The sequence below is a fragment of the Rana temporaria genome, chromosome 2, assembly GCF_905171775.1.
Source record: "Rana temporaria chromosome 2, aRanTem1.1, whole genome shotgun sequence".
In the NCBI taxonomy this organism is placed as follows: Eukaryota; Metazoa; Chordata; class Amphibia; order Anura; family Ranidae; genus Rana; species Rana temporaria.
This window is the reverse complement of record NC_053490.1, coordinates 144,869,112-144,886,281: the sequence shown is the minus strand read 5'-3', so window position 1 is coordinate 144,886,281 and position 17,170 is coordinate 144,869,112. Positions and strand designations below refer to the sequence as shown.

The window sequence follows — 17,170 nt, the reverse complement described above, 5'->3', positions numbered from 1 at the left end:
ACGTTTTAAACCCGCGCATGCCCAGAAGCAAGTTATGAGATGGGAGCGCTCGTTCTGGTCAAACTACCGTTCGTAATGGAGTAAGCACATTCATCACGCTGTAACAGACAAAAAAGCGCAAATCGTCTTTTACTAACAAAGAATCGTCTAAAAGCAGCCCAAAGGCGGATGGAACTTCCCCTTTAGAGTGCCGTCCTACGTGTTGTACGTCATCGCGCTTTGTTCATCATTTTTCTAAAACGATGGTGTGTGGGCAATGTTGTTTTTAATGATGAAGTTGGAAAAACGTTGTTTTTTTTTCATGCCGAAAAACGATCGTGTGTACGCGGCATAAGACTTTATTGTAAAGCTCAATTGGGAATGCAGGATATGGGAGGTTATCACTTTGCTTCATATGTTCCCTAACATTTGTGATTATGCACTTCTCTTTTGTAAGCGTTTTAATGTTTTAAATTTTGAAATCTGTTTTGAATATATTATCCTGTATTTGGTTATCCTTAAAGCGGTGGTTCACCCTCCATGACAACATTCTAGCATTAAATTAAGCATAGTAGCGCGAGCTACAGTATGCCTTTATTCATTTATTTTGCCCCGTACTCACTGTTTAATCCTATAGTGAAGATTCAGACTCCTCGCGGGGAATGGGCGTTCCTATCCAGAGGGAAAATGATTGACGGCCGGCTATGGCACGTCACGCTCCCCGAAGATAGCCGGAGTAGGTCTCGGCTCTTCACGGCGCTATACGGCGCCTGCGCACAGACTATGTGCAGGCGCCGTGAAGAGCCAAGTCCTATTTCGGCTATTTCCGGAGAAGCGTGATGCGCCAGAGCCGGCCGTCAATCATCTTCCCTCTGGATAGGAACGCCCATTCCCCGCGGGGAGTCTGAATCTTCACTATAGGATTAAACAGTGAGTACGGGGCAAAAAAAATAAATAAAGGCATACTGTAGCTCGCGCTACTATGCTTAATTTAATGCTAGAAAAAATAAATAAAAATTTATAGGGTGTACCCCCTCTTTAAAGTCCTGTGGTCTATTAGTGTGTGTGTTTTTTTTTATTGGAGTATTTTGGTGTTTTTATAAAACTTGGTTTACTAACCGTTTAGGCACTTGTATGCTACAGGCTGATATGGATATTCATTTATATTATGAAGAATGCAACTCATAATGCTAGAACTCACACAGTGGGCAGGACCACCCAAAACTCTAGGTGGAAATATACTGTCAGGAATATATGGGCAAGAATTTTTAACTAATGGAATATCCATGATTCTACACTTATCCTTTCTTTTTTTTCTTCTTTTTTATTTTTTATTTAATTTCGTATATCATGCTTCTGTTTGTTTCAGTCAAATTTTCTAAATAGGATTTTATTTTTATTTTTTTACATCCACATCTCCCTCCTGGAATTTTCTGCAGGTTCTCTGTTAACAACTCTACTTTAGTAGTTTTGTTTTCAGTCCATAGACTACAAAATCATTTTCATTTTACTGTGATTATTGTTAATATCTTCTTGGTCATGCTTCTGAATGGGAATGACAGCTGTATACAGAAGGCTTGATAAAATGTCAGCTTGGTTGTAATTGGTCACAATTTTTTTTGTTCCATGTTCTTGGAGAAGTTCTTTGCTTATGAGAAGCCTTAAATGCCACTTCATAAGGGCTGAAAACCAAGAATTAAGCCATTTCTGTCTGCTTCAGAGTAAGATGAAAATGTTTCATAAAGGCCATTTATCATTATCTCCTAAAAATACTTATGATGTTTGATGTGCTGTTTCCAGGGTGACGGCATTTGAGAATGTTTTTTTGAGAATAGCTCAAGTGCAAATTGCTGTTTGTGGTTATCGAAATATAATCAAGCTTTTCACTACACAAGGGTTGTATGATTTTCTTTTGTAGAGGAGAGTATACAGATGTGCATGTGTGTGTTATAACCAGGGAATGATTCATTAATTTTCTATATGGTTTTGGCATTTTTTATTTTTTATTCTTGTTCCTTGGTATGACAAATTTAGACCACTACAGCCTAATAAAGTGCCAAGTGCAAATTTCTTCACAATTTAAAACCTATTATTTTTACTATTAGGCCTCATGCGCACTGGATGTTAAAAGAACCTTTATAAAACACCAGTAGCTTTGCTGTAAGTTTTTGCAATAGCGGTCTTTAGCGTTTTATTTGCATTTTTTTGCGGTTTTCCGCATTGGTGTTTTCTCTGCATTGAAAAAGTTTTTCATGTGTGGTGGTATCGGGAGTAGAAGAATGTGTTGGGGTTTAATTCTAAGTTTGACCATGCTGTGTGTGTGTGTGTGTGTGTGTGTGTGTGTGTGTGTGTGTGAAAAATATTTTTAAATTGACAACTTCGTGTACAAAAAAATGTTTTTTTTTTGCATCCTCTAAAAACTCCTGGCAAAAAAAAATGAAGGCTTCAAGAGTCTTGCCTTTTATGCCCGTACACACGATTGGTTTTCCCATTGGGGGGAAAAGGTCCAATGAGAGCTTTTGGTGGGGAATCCCGACCGTCTGTATGCTCCATCAGACTTTTTCCCACAGAAAAATTGCTGTAAAAAGATGGAGAGCAGGTTCTCTTTTTTTTTTTTTTTTTCCCCGTCAGGAAAAAATCAGATCATAATTTCCTATTGTGTGTACAAATTCTGACGCATGCTCGGAAGCATAGAACTTAATTTTCTCGGCTCGTCGTAGTCTTGGCAGTCAACAGTTCACCAAACTTTTGTGTGACCGTGTGTATGCAAGCCAGGCTTGAGCGGAATTCCGTCTGAAAAACCAACTTTTTTCAGGCTGGAAAAACGCTTTTGTATACGGGGCATGAGAAGATACCTTGGGTGTTTGCTTTCGAAAATGTAGTCATATTGTGGGCGTTTCCACTCTTCTGGTGATCCAGGCCTCCAAAAATTTAATTGGTAGTCAGGAAATTTTAGATTTTGTAATTATGCCTCTAGAATGCCTGAAGGCGCTTCTTTGATTTTGGTCCCTACTATGTGGCTAGGATATAAGTGTTGTACATGTGGTGTCGCCATACTTGGGAGGAGTACCAAAATGTGTTTTTCGGTATAGTTCTAAGTGTGTCCATGCTGTGTGTTAGACCTATCTTATTAATTGACAGCTTTGTGTTAAGTACGTTTTCATTTTCTTTTCACATTTTGTGGAACTTGTGGCAAACAATGTTTCCTAAAGACTCACTATGGCTTTCAGAAAATACCCTGGGGGTTTCTTTCCAAAATGTGGTACTTTTGTGGGCGTTTCTCTTTTTTGGCACTTCAGGGACTGAAGAAAGATGATAGGTAGTTAAACAAGTAATTTATGCTCATTGAAAGCCAAAACATTCTCCTTGGATTTTGGGCTCCGTTATGTTGCTGGGCTGTGAAGGTGTCTTGCACGTGTGGTAGCGACATACTTGGGAGGAATAGCAGAATGTGTGTTGAGGTGTAATTCTAAGCCCGAAAAGGATCTTGTTAAAATGACAAATTTGTGGGAAAACACATTTTTATTTAATTTCTTATTTTTTTCAAGAAATTACAACCTCAAAAAACTTACCTGGCCCCTTACTAAATACTTGGATTGTCTGCTTTTTAAAAAATGAGTCATTTTGTGAGGGTATTTGTACTGTTCTGGCCTTTAGGGGCCTCAAGAAATGATATATTTTCAAATACAGCATATATCTCTCGCATGGGGTGGGACTATGCCTGCTCAGCGGGGAGTTTTGTATCTGTATCTTTTGTATTTGCTTATCCCCGCTGAGCAGGCAGATTGCTTGTCTGCTCCGCTTATGCAGAGCAGGCACAGCCCGCTGTCCTCTATCGGCGGTCTGATGTAAACAGACCGTCTCTCTCTCTCTCTCTCTCTCTCTCTCTCTCTCTCTCTCTCTCTCTCTCTCTCTGTTTACACCCCATGGCCGTCCGGTCCGCTATACGGATGCGGAACGGGTCACCCCACCGGCTGTTTTTGCCGGATAGGATTAAATGACCGTAGGTGTCAACGGACTAATGTTCGTTGACACCCCGCCACTCTATGTATGGTCCAATCTGCCTATATAATGAGGATTTAGCTGACAGCTGAAAAATGGCCTGGACTGGAAGGTGTTGTAATGTTACAGTCTTCAAGTAGTTAAATAAAAACCTTATTTACCCTCGCAGAGGGAGGCAAATCCTCCTCCTTAATTTGTGTCTTGCACGCTCCTCTCCTAGACCCTGCAGTTCACAAGGGGAGGGTTTCCACACAGCAGTCCTGTCAATCCAGAAAGTAGTGTCTCGGACTTGGTTCTGGCTAGGTGCTGATAGACAAGATACAGGCTTGTAATTTAATAGTAACAATGCTGATGGTGATGACCCACGATAAATGCTTAAGGGTCCCCGCTCAGGTTGTCAGTCTGATGATTTGGATGACGCAGGATGAGGAAAGGCCTGTCCAGACCCAAAGCATACTATAGGAAGAGAGAGCATGGCTGCCGCACACCTCACCTGGCCTGAGTGGTTAGGATTCATCCATACCACGACTCCAACATGTTTCGCCCTGCCCCCAGGCTTCATCATGGAGGGGCTTAATCGGGGGCAAGGAGAAACCTGTTGAAGTCATGGTTGTCGATTAAATTGAGCTGAGGCTGATTTTACCTGCTAACCACTCGGACTGGACGAGGTATGCAGTGCCTGGGCTATCTCTCCCTATTTCTCCAACATTTTTTCATCCCACTGCAGTGCAACGAGACAGAGCTTACACAGGAGTAGAAACTTTGTTCTGAATTCTGGAGCTGTGCAGCATTGTTCTCACATTCTCTCAGGAAGCTGTATTAGGTGGACATCCCTGACAGAAAACAGTAAGTGCATATGCACTTAAGTGCTGCAGCACTTCTTTTTTTTTTTTTTAAGGGAGACCATAGTTTCACTTCAAGCTTGATTTAAAGTTAAAGCCCCAAAGCAAACATTTATTATATTGCTGGGGTTTACAATGATCCGCTTTTATTTTTTCATGTAAAACCTTTATCCCAAAAGAAAAATAATGCTGCTGTAACTGCTTGTGTAACTGCAGTATTAGTTGGCGTTTGCTTCAATTTGTTAGTGTATTTAAATCTGCTAGTACATCGAAACCCCCCCCCCCCCAATCTCAGACTGACAATGCTGCTGTCCAAAGGTTGTACCCTGTTCTCCCTCATCCAGAGTGTACAGGAGATGCTTTACTGGCCAGATCATTCGGGTAAGGAGGGGGGAAAAGCACAGAAAATAATATTGATCTAGTGATTGCTGAGCTGCAAAATAATATTTTTTTTGGTTTTGAGTTTTATATCGCTTTAGGCTTTCTTAATTATGGTACTGATAGGGAGTAATTTTTGAGTACATGGGAACTTAATAGCTTGTTTACTATATATTAATCAGGACAACCTCATGTTTAAGAGTTGGTGTCAATGATAATTGTTGTTTTTGCATGCCTATTGACTTCTATAGGGAGAAAAGCAGCGTGACATAAAGCCCTCAGACACACTGGCACCGACCCTTGGACTTCGTTTCCACTAGTGCGACTTGTCGTGCAACTTTGGACACATAAAGTCGCATTGACAAGTCACAGCCCATTGATATGGCACCTGTTCCCATCTATGCAACTTTGAAAATCACAGACATTGAAATTTGATGCAACTTTGATCCAGAAAGTGTAAATTTGGATCAAAGCTGCACTTAGTCGCACTCTAAATCGTGCGACTTTGGGGGTCGCAATAATGGAAACCTAGCCTAAGATTGTTTTTGTGTTCTGGAATAAGGCACCTACCAGTAAACTTGAAATCTTCATTTTAGGCACTTCAGAGTCCTTGAGCCTACGACCACAGAGTACAATTTCACCTGCTGACCTGCATGGTATGTGGTACCCTACCGTAAGGAGGACGCTGGTGTGCCTGTCCAAGTTATATCGATGTATTGATGTAAGTTGAATGTAAATAAGAAGTTAAACCTTTTTTGTTACCATTTTTAGGTTTGCTTTGAAATGCTGTAAGTAGAATTCTGGGTAGGATCAGGTTTAGTTTGTTGGGATATGTCTCTACTAACTTTGCACATCTATAGCTAGATTCACGTAGCCCCGCGCAACTTTAAGGCGGCGTAGCGTATCGTATTTGCGCTACGCCGCCTTAAGTCAGAGAGGCAAGTACTGTATTCTCAAAATACTTGCCTCCTAACTTACGGCGGCGTAGCGTAAATGCGGCGGGCGCAAGCGCGCCTAATTCAAAATAGGCTGAGGGGGCGTGTTTTATGTTAATATGCTTTGACCTGACGTGATTGACGTTTTTTGGAACGGCGCATGCGCCGTCCGCCTACATTTCCCAGTGTGCATTGCGGCTAAGTACGCTGCACGGTCCTATTGATTTAGACGTGGACGTAAATCACTATTCACAGACGACTTACGCAAACGACGTAAAATGTTCGAATTTTGAAGCGGGAACGGTGGCCATACTTTAACATTGGCTACGCCACCTAGGGGGATGCCTATCTTTAGGCGGCCTATCTCTTACGGAAACGGCGTATCTGTACTGCGTCGGCCGGGCGTACGTTCGTGAATAGGCGTATCTAGTGATTTACATATTCTACGCCGACCGCAATGGAAGTGCCACCTAGCGGTCAGCACCCTAAGATAGGACGGCGCAAGCCTCCTTATCTTAGATAGGTTTAAGTGTATCTCTGTTTGAGAATACACTTAAACTTAGGTCGGCGTAGATTCCGAGTTAGGTCGGCGTATCTACTGATACGCCAACCTAACTCTATGTGAATCTAGCTACTAGACTTTGCAATATTTGCCCACTAAGTTCAGTTAAATTTGATGGTGACCATTTGTGGACTGCAGTCTTCAAGTCATTCCACAGATTTTCAATGAGGTTTAAAGCGGAGTCCCCCCCCCCCTAATTTTTTTTTTTTACGTTATCAGACTCCTGGAAATTTATAAAAAAAACATTTGGAGGAAAAATCATTTTTTTACTTACCAGAATCGCCCTGTTGCTATGTAGTCCTCCTAATCTGCCACTTCCTGGTCCGTGGCGCTCCTAGGTCATTTCCTCCCTCGTCTGTGACACATGACACATCATTTCCCAGGAGTCTGGGCAGTCCTGTGATCAGGAAATGATGCGATTTAGGATGAATCACAGCGCCGAGATGTGTTTTATGTTGCCATTACAATGGGGCGGGACCTTCCTCTGTTGCCATCCGTTGTTATGGAAACAATCGGCGCTACGTTTCAGGCTGCAAAGTAACAACATTTGATTATTTTAAAGGGGGTGATTCTTTTCTGAACCCACTGTGTGTATATGTGTATTCATTGATTGCATTCTTTTTGACCGACTTTAACATGCACTTCAATTATTAAGAAGTACAAGATTGCTGTACATCAGAGCCCCTTTTTCCCCGATACGTATTGTTAAACACTGAAATGATTATTTTTAGGTTGAATGTGAACATTTCATTATACGATCTTCTTCATAAAAAGAATTGCTTGTATATTATATCTTGTGTGTACTAAAGTATTTTATTTTTTTCTTCTAGAGAGCAGTCTTCCAAGGTCTGTCTCAGGAGGCTCTGTCAGCGTGCATTCAGTCTTTGTTGGGTGCTTCTGATGCCATTGCCAAAAACAAGGTCAGAAGAATGGCTTTAATTTGTGCATTTATTGATTACATTGTAACACAATTTTGTGTGTCCTGACTTTCCCTTTTGGTTGCTTGTGTTGAATAATTGTATTCTGTATTTACCTCGTACCATTTATTCTACCAGCGACTAATGACTCTCACTGAAGAGCATAATTTAATTCTGAATTGCTCTTCACAGTCAAAGCCCAGCCACTTAAGCACACATTTCAATTTCTGCAATTTTCCCTTCCTTTTTTTTTTTTTTTTAGACACAAATGTAGAAAATATTTTTAGTGCATTTCAGAAGACTTTAGCACTTTGGCATTCTTGCCTTGGATGCCGGAGGCCCTCCCCAAGCATTGGCATGAAGCTTTGTGTTGTCTGGACAGGGTATAACAGGTGGTGTTTTGGATGTAATGGGGCCTGTGGGCCCTTCACATGATTTAAAGTGTCTCTTTTAAGTTGGACACGACTTGCTTATAGCATACAGAGACCCTTAGAGGAAAATCAGATTTCCTAGGGGCAAAAGGTGGTATGCTCAGTACAGTATGTGTTTAAGAACTAAAAGTACGACTCTAGTTTTGCATAAAAAAAATATATATATATTATATTTGCAGGTGTATACTTTTCTCTGATGTGAATGTATTTTGTTTACCATGCTGCTTCTCGAGCTGATTTCCAAACAGGGAGATCTGTCTTCATTTTAACTACTTATTGAAGTTTTGTATTGTAGGGCATATCTGAAACCTGATTTGTATCTCAGTGTGGACTGAGATACTATGCAGTGAGACAATTGAATATTCATACATATACATCATATAATAAATGGCCCATCTTGGGACAATTTTTTTCCCCACCTGTGAATAACCTTTTGTTAAAAAAAAAAAAAAACAATGACTCAAAGCCTCTTTTACTTAACAAAGTCCGCTATCATGTGAACCTCTTTGCCGCCTCTTTTGAGAGTGAAGATTGATGATCTACCGCCGCTGCTGGTGGGCCTTGTTCCCAAGTCTTATGATGTCATTTATGCTGCTGCTTGAGTATTTAGGACCCCAATAATGGACCCACTGGGGTGAAAAAGAAAAGACCAGACCTTGTGCATCACATGATGCCAGATTTAGTTAAAGAAGAAGTCCAGCCTAAGCTCATTTGGCTGGGCTTCTTCTAAGGGTCATAGGAATGCAATTAGTTTTGCACTCCTGTGACCTGTTTTCAGCAGAGAGCGGTCTGAAGTCCTTTCTCTGCTGACGTCACCAAGATAAGTCCAGGCACCGCGTCATCCCAACTTAGGAAGTCTGGATCCGCCAGCTGCCTGGACTGATGGGCATCTCAGCCTCTTAGCGAGCAGCTGAGACGGTCGCTCCCTGCCCCTCCACAGCTCAGCACTCCAATGCGTGTGGGGAGGAGCAGAGAGTAGAGCTGCTAACTGACAGGCAGCAGCTTTCCGCTCGGGGAGATGAGAGAACCGAGCCATCGGCACTGTTCGGTGGCTCAGTTCTCAGTGAAGAGGCGCATCGGACTGATGCTGCATCCACCTAGGTAAGTATAAATATGGGATAAAAAAAATCCCATACTTCTCTTTTAAGTATTTGGGCATTTTGTTTAATCTAATAGAAGATTAGCTAGAGGGATATGGAGAGAGTGAGGATTAGTAAAGTGGATCTCTTGCCAGAGTGGAACTATAACAATATTAATCATTAAATGCCTTTTTGTAGCATTTTTTTCTTTTTTTTAATCTTTTTAGTGATGATGATTTTTTTTTCAGTTATATTTACTTGAGTGTACGTTGGTGTTCTTTATTTTATTTGTATGTGTGTATACAATATCCATTCTATAGTGTGTCTTTGTGCTCTGTTTTTGGCATGGGTTCTGGCTGTCTCAAGTACTTAGAGGATGGATATGGTAGAATAAGTACCTGCCAGCCTCCTCTTCTGCCCTCTCGCTGCTTGGGTTTAGATGAATAAACACGATTTCAGAATTTGTTCTGCCTGAGGAAGACGTCTGAATCTGTTAGCTGCAGATTGTCAGATAGAAGGGATTACTTTTAGCTGTGAGGTCTCTGGGCTGTGAGACAAAGCAGTGCGCATGAATGTAAAGTCCTGCTCCTTCACACTCATTAAATGCAATCACTGTGTAGCCTATTCATCATTTGGCACCCACTCACCTGACTTTCAAACAGCATCCCCCTATTGCAGGGATTTAATAAACAATTATTTTTCCATTTTCAGCTTCTCTGAGCATGTATATTTGTACAGTTTGAACTTTAGCTGAAAAACAAATACATGTGTTTTTAAATAATATAAGTTTGTTCTAAGCAAAAATGTATTTGAACATCAACTGATCATCAGATCTCATATTTTTTTTTTTTTTCTATTAAAATTTATATTCTAGGCAGGAATCGTGCGTAAATGGTATTTACCATTTTATCATGTTATACTTATGCAAATTGTTGAAGTTTCTCTATGGAATGTTTCAATTTTTTAAATGAAGCTATGCTGTCTATCTGCTGTTATCTTGTGACAGTTAAAGGGTCACTAAAGGAAAAAAAATTTTTGCCTAAAATTAATGTCTGCAAGGTAGACAGACAGAATAGTGTAATAATTCTGTTTAAAAAACTAATAAATACCTATTAAATTCCTTCATCTATATCACCTCCGGCATTCTAGTTTCTGTTCTCTCATTCACTTCCTGGTTTGCATCATTCATTCATGTAAGAACTACATTTCCCAGTATGAATTGCGGCACGCCCAGTAATTCACACCTCCTTGAAGTCTCTAACATGTAGAGAGCGTCCTGCCGCACATATGTAGTTCCCAGGAGGGGGTGAGCACGTTACTGACCACCACAGTAAAGCCTCCCATCACGGTGGTCAGTAAAATCAGACAAGCAGGAAGTGAACAGAACAGAGAAGAAATAGAGCAACTTCTGAGCAAAAACGAACAACGAGGAAGTGAAAAGAGGAATGTCTGCAGGTAAAGGATGCTTATTATGAACAAAAAACATTTCCTTTACAACCCCTTTAAGCCTGGTCCACGATCAGATTGTTGGCCAACCGAGCATCTGATTTTTGTCCAAAGGGCGTGTGTCAGGAACTTGTTTTGCATACTAACGGTACACAATTGTCGGCCAACAAACAATTTCGGCTCTTGAGCGCCACCCTTTGGGCCCCTTCTGCTAATTTTGTGTTTGAGCATTGATTCCGAGCAGTACGTGTTTGTACTTTCAACTTTTGTGTGATAGATTTGTGTACTGAAATCAGAAAATCTGACAACGGACCGCTGTTTGCAGAAAATTTACTAGCGTCTCAACCAACATGTTGGCAGAAAGTTGGACAATGGTCTGAAGGAGCGTACTAATGGTCAGATTTTAGGCAAACGGTCTGTCAACCGACAATCCCCTGCCAACAATCTGACCGCGTGTACGAGGCTTAAGAGTATGTAACCCAGCATTTCATATTCCTAATAACAGCTCACTGTACCATGTACTTGTATGGAACAAGTATCCTGTTTGTACTGCTTTCTTTGTTTGACAGCGTGAGGAGAAAAAAAAAAGCAGATTACCATCTGGAGTAAATGGGACATTGGCCCCACACACTCCAGACCCACTGCTGCTAAGCAGTGCCGCCCATTAGTGCCACCTATCAGTTCAGCCTCATCTGTGACAACAGCACACATCGATGATGGAGAAATCTACCTGTTTGCAAAATTTTATAACAAACTATGAAAACTGCTTTTTTATTTTACACACACTATTCTACGATCAGATTACATTTTGTTATCCCCTTTTAAAGAGACTCTGTCAGGCATCTAAAGATTTAAAGCCAGCACTTTCTTGTAAGACAGAGCATTCATCTCTCTGGCAGCCTGTTTCTTGTACTTCTCTTTTATTCCAGTGCTATAGGCTTCAAAAGCCTCTTTGGGGAGTGTCTAATGCATGTGTCCCCCCACCTCGCACTAGTTTCTTTTCCTCCAGCCCCCTTATGTACAGTACAGTCATGATCAAAAATATTGGCACCCCTGCATTTCTGTCAGATAATGCACCATTTCTCCCCGAAAATTTTTACAATTACAAAAGTTTAGGTATGCTTATGTTTGTTTCTTTGGTTTGCATTGGTGTGAAACAAAAAAGCGGAGAAACTAAAAGCCTTATCTGGCACATTCCACCCAAAATGGCAATAATGGACTGGACGAAATTTATTGGCAAATTCTCAGAATTGTAAGAAATAATTGCGTTCCAAGTTTGTGATGCTCCTGTAATTTCTAATTGCTATTAACAGGTACTGATAATGTAGAAATCGCACAGGCAACCAGTTAAAATGGTGAAAAATGTACTTTCTCCTACGCCTTCCAGGACGGCACACCAGAGAGATAAGGGCTCCTCCCACAGGAAACACAATCAATTGACAAGTTTGTTATAAGTTCCCACCCCTCCCCTTGCTCCTCAGTATTTTGATTGTGTTTCTCCCGAACACAGCGGCACGTTTGTTGTTTTATATTACCTGGAGACGGTGAGGTCGAAGGGTACCCCTGTTGAGGCAGGTTCAGGGAGGCCGGGGAGAGCTGAACTGACCTGTTGGCTTCGGTCGCTCACAGGTCGCCACAAAGACAGGCATGGACGCTCTGAGCTGTGGTGAAAAAGCCATCGTCCCTCTGCACAAAAATCCGCCACGCTGCTAGCTCTTCTTCCTGGGGGGGTTTGCAGAGGAGCATTGCGCTCCAGACCTCGTTCGGAGGTACAGGAAGCGCGTCACCGGAGAGTGGGCGTTCCCTACACGGCAACCCGGAAGTGACGCTTCGGCGTGGAGAGCAGCGTGGAGCGGTGGGGTCGGCGGCGGATAAACCCTGCGAACAGGTACCGGCAAGCCAAGGACCCAGTCAACCTCCTCATGATGGAAGAGGAAGGGAAGACTAGCGCTGCGGCTACCAAATCCAGATCGGGGGTCGGTGAGTACAGTCCCTCCTGGAAAGGGAGAAAAGGGGAGAGTGAGAGTTCCTGAGTCGCAGGATGCAGCTGGTAACGGCTGCCTTCCTCGTTCTCTCTCTCTTTTCTCCCTAGTACAGCCTGCAGCTCTGAAGTGGGAAGAAATAACATGGTTGTTTTTATTATGTTCCCTCTCTAACAGAATCTCCCGGTGAAACCCAGGGGGCCTCTGCTCAATCCTCAGCATCTGCTAGTGGTAGTTCCTCTAAAAAATGTGGAAACTGTAAAGATAAACTCCCAAAATCCTATACCAAACCCTTCTGCCACAAATGTATTAACCAGTTGGCTGGGAAGGAGGCAGCTGCCATGATGAAAGATTTTCTCTTGTCAATGCAGTCTGAAATGTTGGCCACGGTTAGAGCTTTCAGGGAGACAGCTACACAAGCAGCCACAGGCCCTAGCACAGAGGAACCGGCCCCTAGAGAGACTTTGATTTCTCAGGGAAGGCTAGTTGCAGGACCCAGTACCCCTTTCCTATCCTCCCAGGCCTTTTCTCATGATCTGGAGGAAGAGGAAAGTGAGGTCATGAGCCAGGTCACTAGACATAGCTCAGAGGGTGAGGAGGATAGAGACTCAGTCATGTCTCAGGAAGAAGGAAAATTGAAAAGATTCCTCTTCTCAGCAGAGGATGTGGACAGTCTCCTTCAGGCAATCTATGCCACTGAAGAGATTCCAGAGGTTCCTAAAACGACCTCTGCACAGGATAAGGTGTATAGGGGACTCAGTGAAACACAGGATAGAGTCTTCCCTCTCCACCAATCTCTAAAAGAAATAATCCTACAAGAATGGAAATATCCAGAAAGGAGACTGACCACTCAGAAAACCTGGAAACGGAAGTACCCGTTCACCCAATCAGTTGGGGAAGCTTTCTTTAAACTTCCAAAACTGGATGCGGCCCTGTCTCAGGTCACTAAACAGTCAGACCTCTCATTTGAAGATGCTGGCAGTATTAAAGATCTAATGGATCGTAGGGCCGAATCACTCCTAAGAAAAGCATGGGAGGCTAACACAGCTTCTATGGCCCCAGCATTAGCTGCGACCTGTGTAGCCAGGAATGCAGACCTATGGGTAGAGAAACTGGCAGAACACCTCGGCCAGTTTACAGAGTCAGAGGAAATCTTGGGGTCTCTATCTTTGATAGGAAAAGCTGTCGCATACTTGGCAAATGCCGCTTTGGAAACTGCCAAAGCTTCAGCCAAAACAGCGGCCTTGATTAACTCGTCCAGGCGAGCTATCTGGGTTAAAGCCTGGGATGGGGATGTCACTTCAAAGGGAAAATTGTGTGGACTCCCTTTCCAGGGTTCACTTCTGTTTGGCCAAGGATTGGATGATGTCCTAGCTAGGTCTTCAGAAAAGGGAAAGAAATTCCCTGTGAAACCTAAGAAAGATGGGTTTAAGAAGACTTTTCGAGGCCCCCAGGGGCAGAACAAGCAGAAATATAAAAGAGAACCCAATAGGCGCTGGTTTTATGGCAAAGGGAACAAAAAGAATAACTTACTCTTTCCCTCCGCCAAGGCTGAGGCTAAACAGACCAAGTGACGCCAAGGTCAAGGTAGGGGGGAGGCTGTCCCAGTTTGTACAACAGTGGGAAAATATTTCAGACAGTCCCTACATACACAAGCTTATAAGGGATGGGTTCCGCCTGGAATTTGTCACCTTTCCCCCCCCCTATGATCACCCTCACGCAGCTCCCCAAGGATACCCTAAAAAGAAGGGCCCTCTTGGAGGGGGTTCAGGAATTGGCAGAGCAACTAGTAATAACACCAGTGCCAGTAGAACAGCAATACCGGGGGTTCTATTCCCACGTGTTTTTGGTTCAGAAACCATCAGGAAAATTCCGCCTGATAGTAAACCTAAAAAAACTAAACGGATTTTTAGAACAAAAGAAATTCTCCATGGAGAGTATTTACTCAGTAAGAAAGAACCTCATGAAGGAAACCTACATGACGACCATAGACCTGAAGGACGCCTATTTGCACGTGCCAATTCACGTGGACCATCAGGCCTTTTTGAGGTTTGCGGTGGTGGTAGGGGAGGAAATCTTTCATTGGCAGTTCAGGGCACTACCCTTCGGCCTAACCTCCAGCCCCAGAATCTTTACAAAAATACTGGCAGAGGCAGTAGCATTCCTACATCTTCAAGGAATATGCCTTATACCATACCTGGACGATCTACTGATCTCCGGTCAGACAGAGTCACAGGTTCAGAGGGATACCAACAGGGTGTTGGAGTTTTTAGAAAGCCTAGGCTGGATTATCAATTTAGAGAAATCCTCCCTCATACCAGAACAGGTAAAAAATTTCCTGGGCTACACTATAGACTCCAGGCTTCAGACGCTCTTCCTGCCAGAGGAAAAAATAAAAAAAATTAGTGTCAGGAGCAGAGAATCTGGTGAGATTCCCCAGACTTCCCAGGAGGTCAGTTATGAGAGTGCTAGGCTTAATGTCGGCATCCATACCAGCAGTAGTCTGGTCCCAATTACATGCAAGGATGCTCCATTTTTTCTTTCTGTCCTCTTGGGACAAGAAGAAGGAATCCCTGGATCAGGAGATTGTACTCACCCCTCAGGTCCTGTCATCCCTAGAGTGGTGGACCAGTCACCAAAACCTAAGGGAAGGTCGACCTTGGGCACAATGGGATCCGGTAAAATTGACTACGGATGCCAGCACATGGGGGTGGGGTGCCCACTTGGGAAAGAAAAAAGCCCAAGGAAGATGGTGCTACCTCCTGGCTCATCAATCTTCCAATACCAGGGAGCTCAGAGCAGTAGGAGAAGCTCTGAAGGCCTTCCAACAAGATGTCACAGACAGGGAGGTCCAGGTGAGCTCAGACAACGCTACAGTAGTGGCCTACCTGAATCACCAAGGCGGTACCAGATCCGGTCCCCTATTGGAACTAACCATGGAAATCCTGGGTTGGGCAGAGAAGAAGGTCACCTCCATCTCAGCCATACATATAAAGGGGACAGACAACATAGAAGCGGACTTCCTCAGTCGCCAACAATTAAGACAGGGGGAATGGGAATTGAGTCCCGAGGTCTTTCGGACCTTAGTTCTTCGGTTTGGCGAACCAGACATAGATCTGTTCGCGAACCGGAAGAACAGGAAAGTGAACAGGTACTTCTCAGCCTCGGTAGAACGGGATTCCGAGGGCCTGGATGCGCTGTCCCAGAACTGGCACTTCAAAATGGCCTACGCTTTCCCGCCCCTGGCGCTAATTCCGCGGGTACTCCAGAAAGTCAGCAAGTCCCCCGGTCAGGTCCTCCTTATTGCCCCATGGTGGCCAAGGAGGACATGGTTTGCGAATCTGAGGTTCATGTCAGTAGCAGAGCCTCTGAGACTCCCAGCCAGGACAGATCTTCTCAGACAAGGTCCAGTGTTTCACTCGAGACCAGAGTTCTTTCAGCTAACAGCCTGGTTAGTGAGCGCCAGATTCTGAAACAAAAAGGTTGTTCAGAAAAGGTGATTGATACTCTCCTTACAAGTAGAAAGCCGGTCACCAGAAAGATCTACTCAAAGATATGGAGAACTTTCCAGACCTGGAGTAGAAAAAGACAAAAGTCTTCCCAGTCGGTTCCGGTTATCCTGGATTTTCTCCAGGATGGAGCGGACGCTGGGCTTAAGGTTAGCACCCTGCGAGTACAGGTAGCGGCCCTCTCGGTGTACCTGGATAAAAGATTAGCGAAGGACGACCTAGTTAAGAGGTTCTTACTAGCTAGGGAAAGAATGTCCCCTGTCCTTAAAAGCTTCTGTCCACCATGGGACCTTACTAGGGTATTAGAGTCATTATCTATGCCCCCTTTTGAACCTTTAGAGAAAGTTTCCCTTAGGTTCCTTACGTTAAAATTAGCTTTTTTGTTGGCTATTACTACAGCCAGGAGGGTAGGAGATCTGCAAGCTCTGTCTATGAAAGAGCCTTTTCTTAGGGTGCAACCAGACAGGGTCACTCTTAGGGCAGATCCCTTATACCTACCTAAAGTAGCATCCTTACTCAACAGGACGCAAGAAATGATATTGCCGTCCTTTTGTTCAGAACCAAAGAACGAGAAGGAGTTTAAGTTCCACTGTTTGGACGTAAGAAGATGTCTTCTTATATATTTAGATAGAACCAAAAGTTTCAGGAAATCTAACCATCTCCTAATCCTCTATGGTGGGGTCAGGAAGGGATTACAGGCCTCAAGGCCATCAGTCTCAAAATGGATTAGAGAAGCTATTACAGAGGCTTATCAGTGTGCAGGAGAACCAGCTCCACTTAATATCAAAGCTCATTCAACCAGATCTCTGGCGACATCTTGGGCGGAGAGAGCAGGTGCCTCCTGGGACCAGATCCGTAGTGCGGCTACCTGGTCAAGTCATCACACCTTCCTGAAACACTACCGTGTAGAATTGTTGTCACAGCAAGACCTGGCTTTCGGTCGGAAGGTCCTCCAAGCTGTGGTCCCACCCTGAGGTAGGCCTGAGGTCCTTTTATATCCTCTCTGGTGTGCCGTCCTGGAAGGCGTAGGAGAAAACCTACGTTAGATCTACCGGTAACGGTATTTCTACGAGCCTTCCAGGACGGCAGGCCTACTACCCACCCTATG

General features: G+C 43.5%; 1 protein-coding gene across 2 annotated transcripts in view; it reads left to right on the top strand.

Annotated features, from left to right (window-relative positions):
* COG3 (component of oligomeric golgi complex 3) overlaps positions 1–17,170 on the top strand; it is a 133,272-nt gene that overhangs the window by 61,640 nt on the left and 54,462 nt on the right. For both annotated transcript variants that reach the window (XM_040341274.1, XM_040341273.1), the window contains exons 15-16: positions 5,798–5,922; positions 7,529–7,618. In XM_040341274.1, the coding sequence (XP_040197208.1) occupies positions 5,798–5,922; positions 7,529–7,618 (215 nt within the window). The remainder of the gene's footprint in view (positions 1–5,797; positions 5,923–7,528; positions 7,619–17,170) is intronic.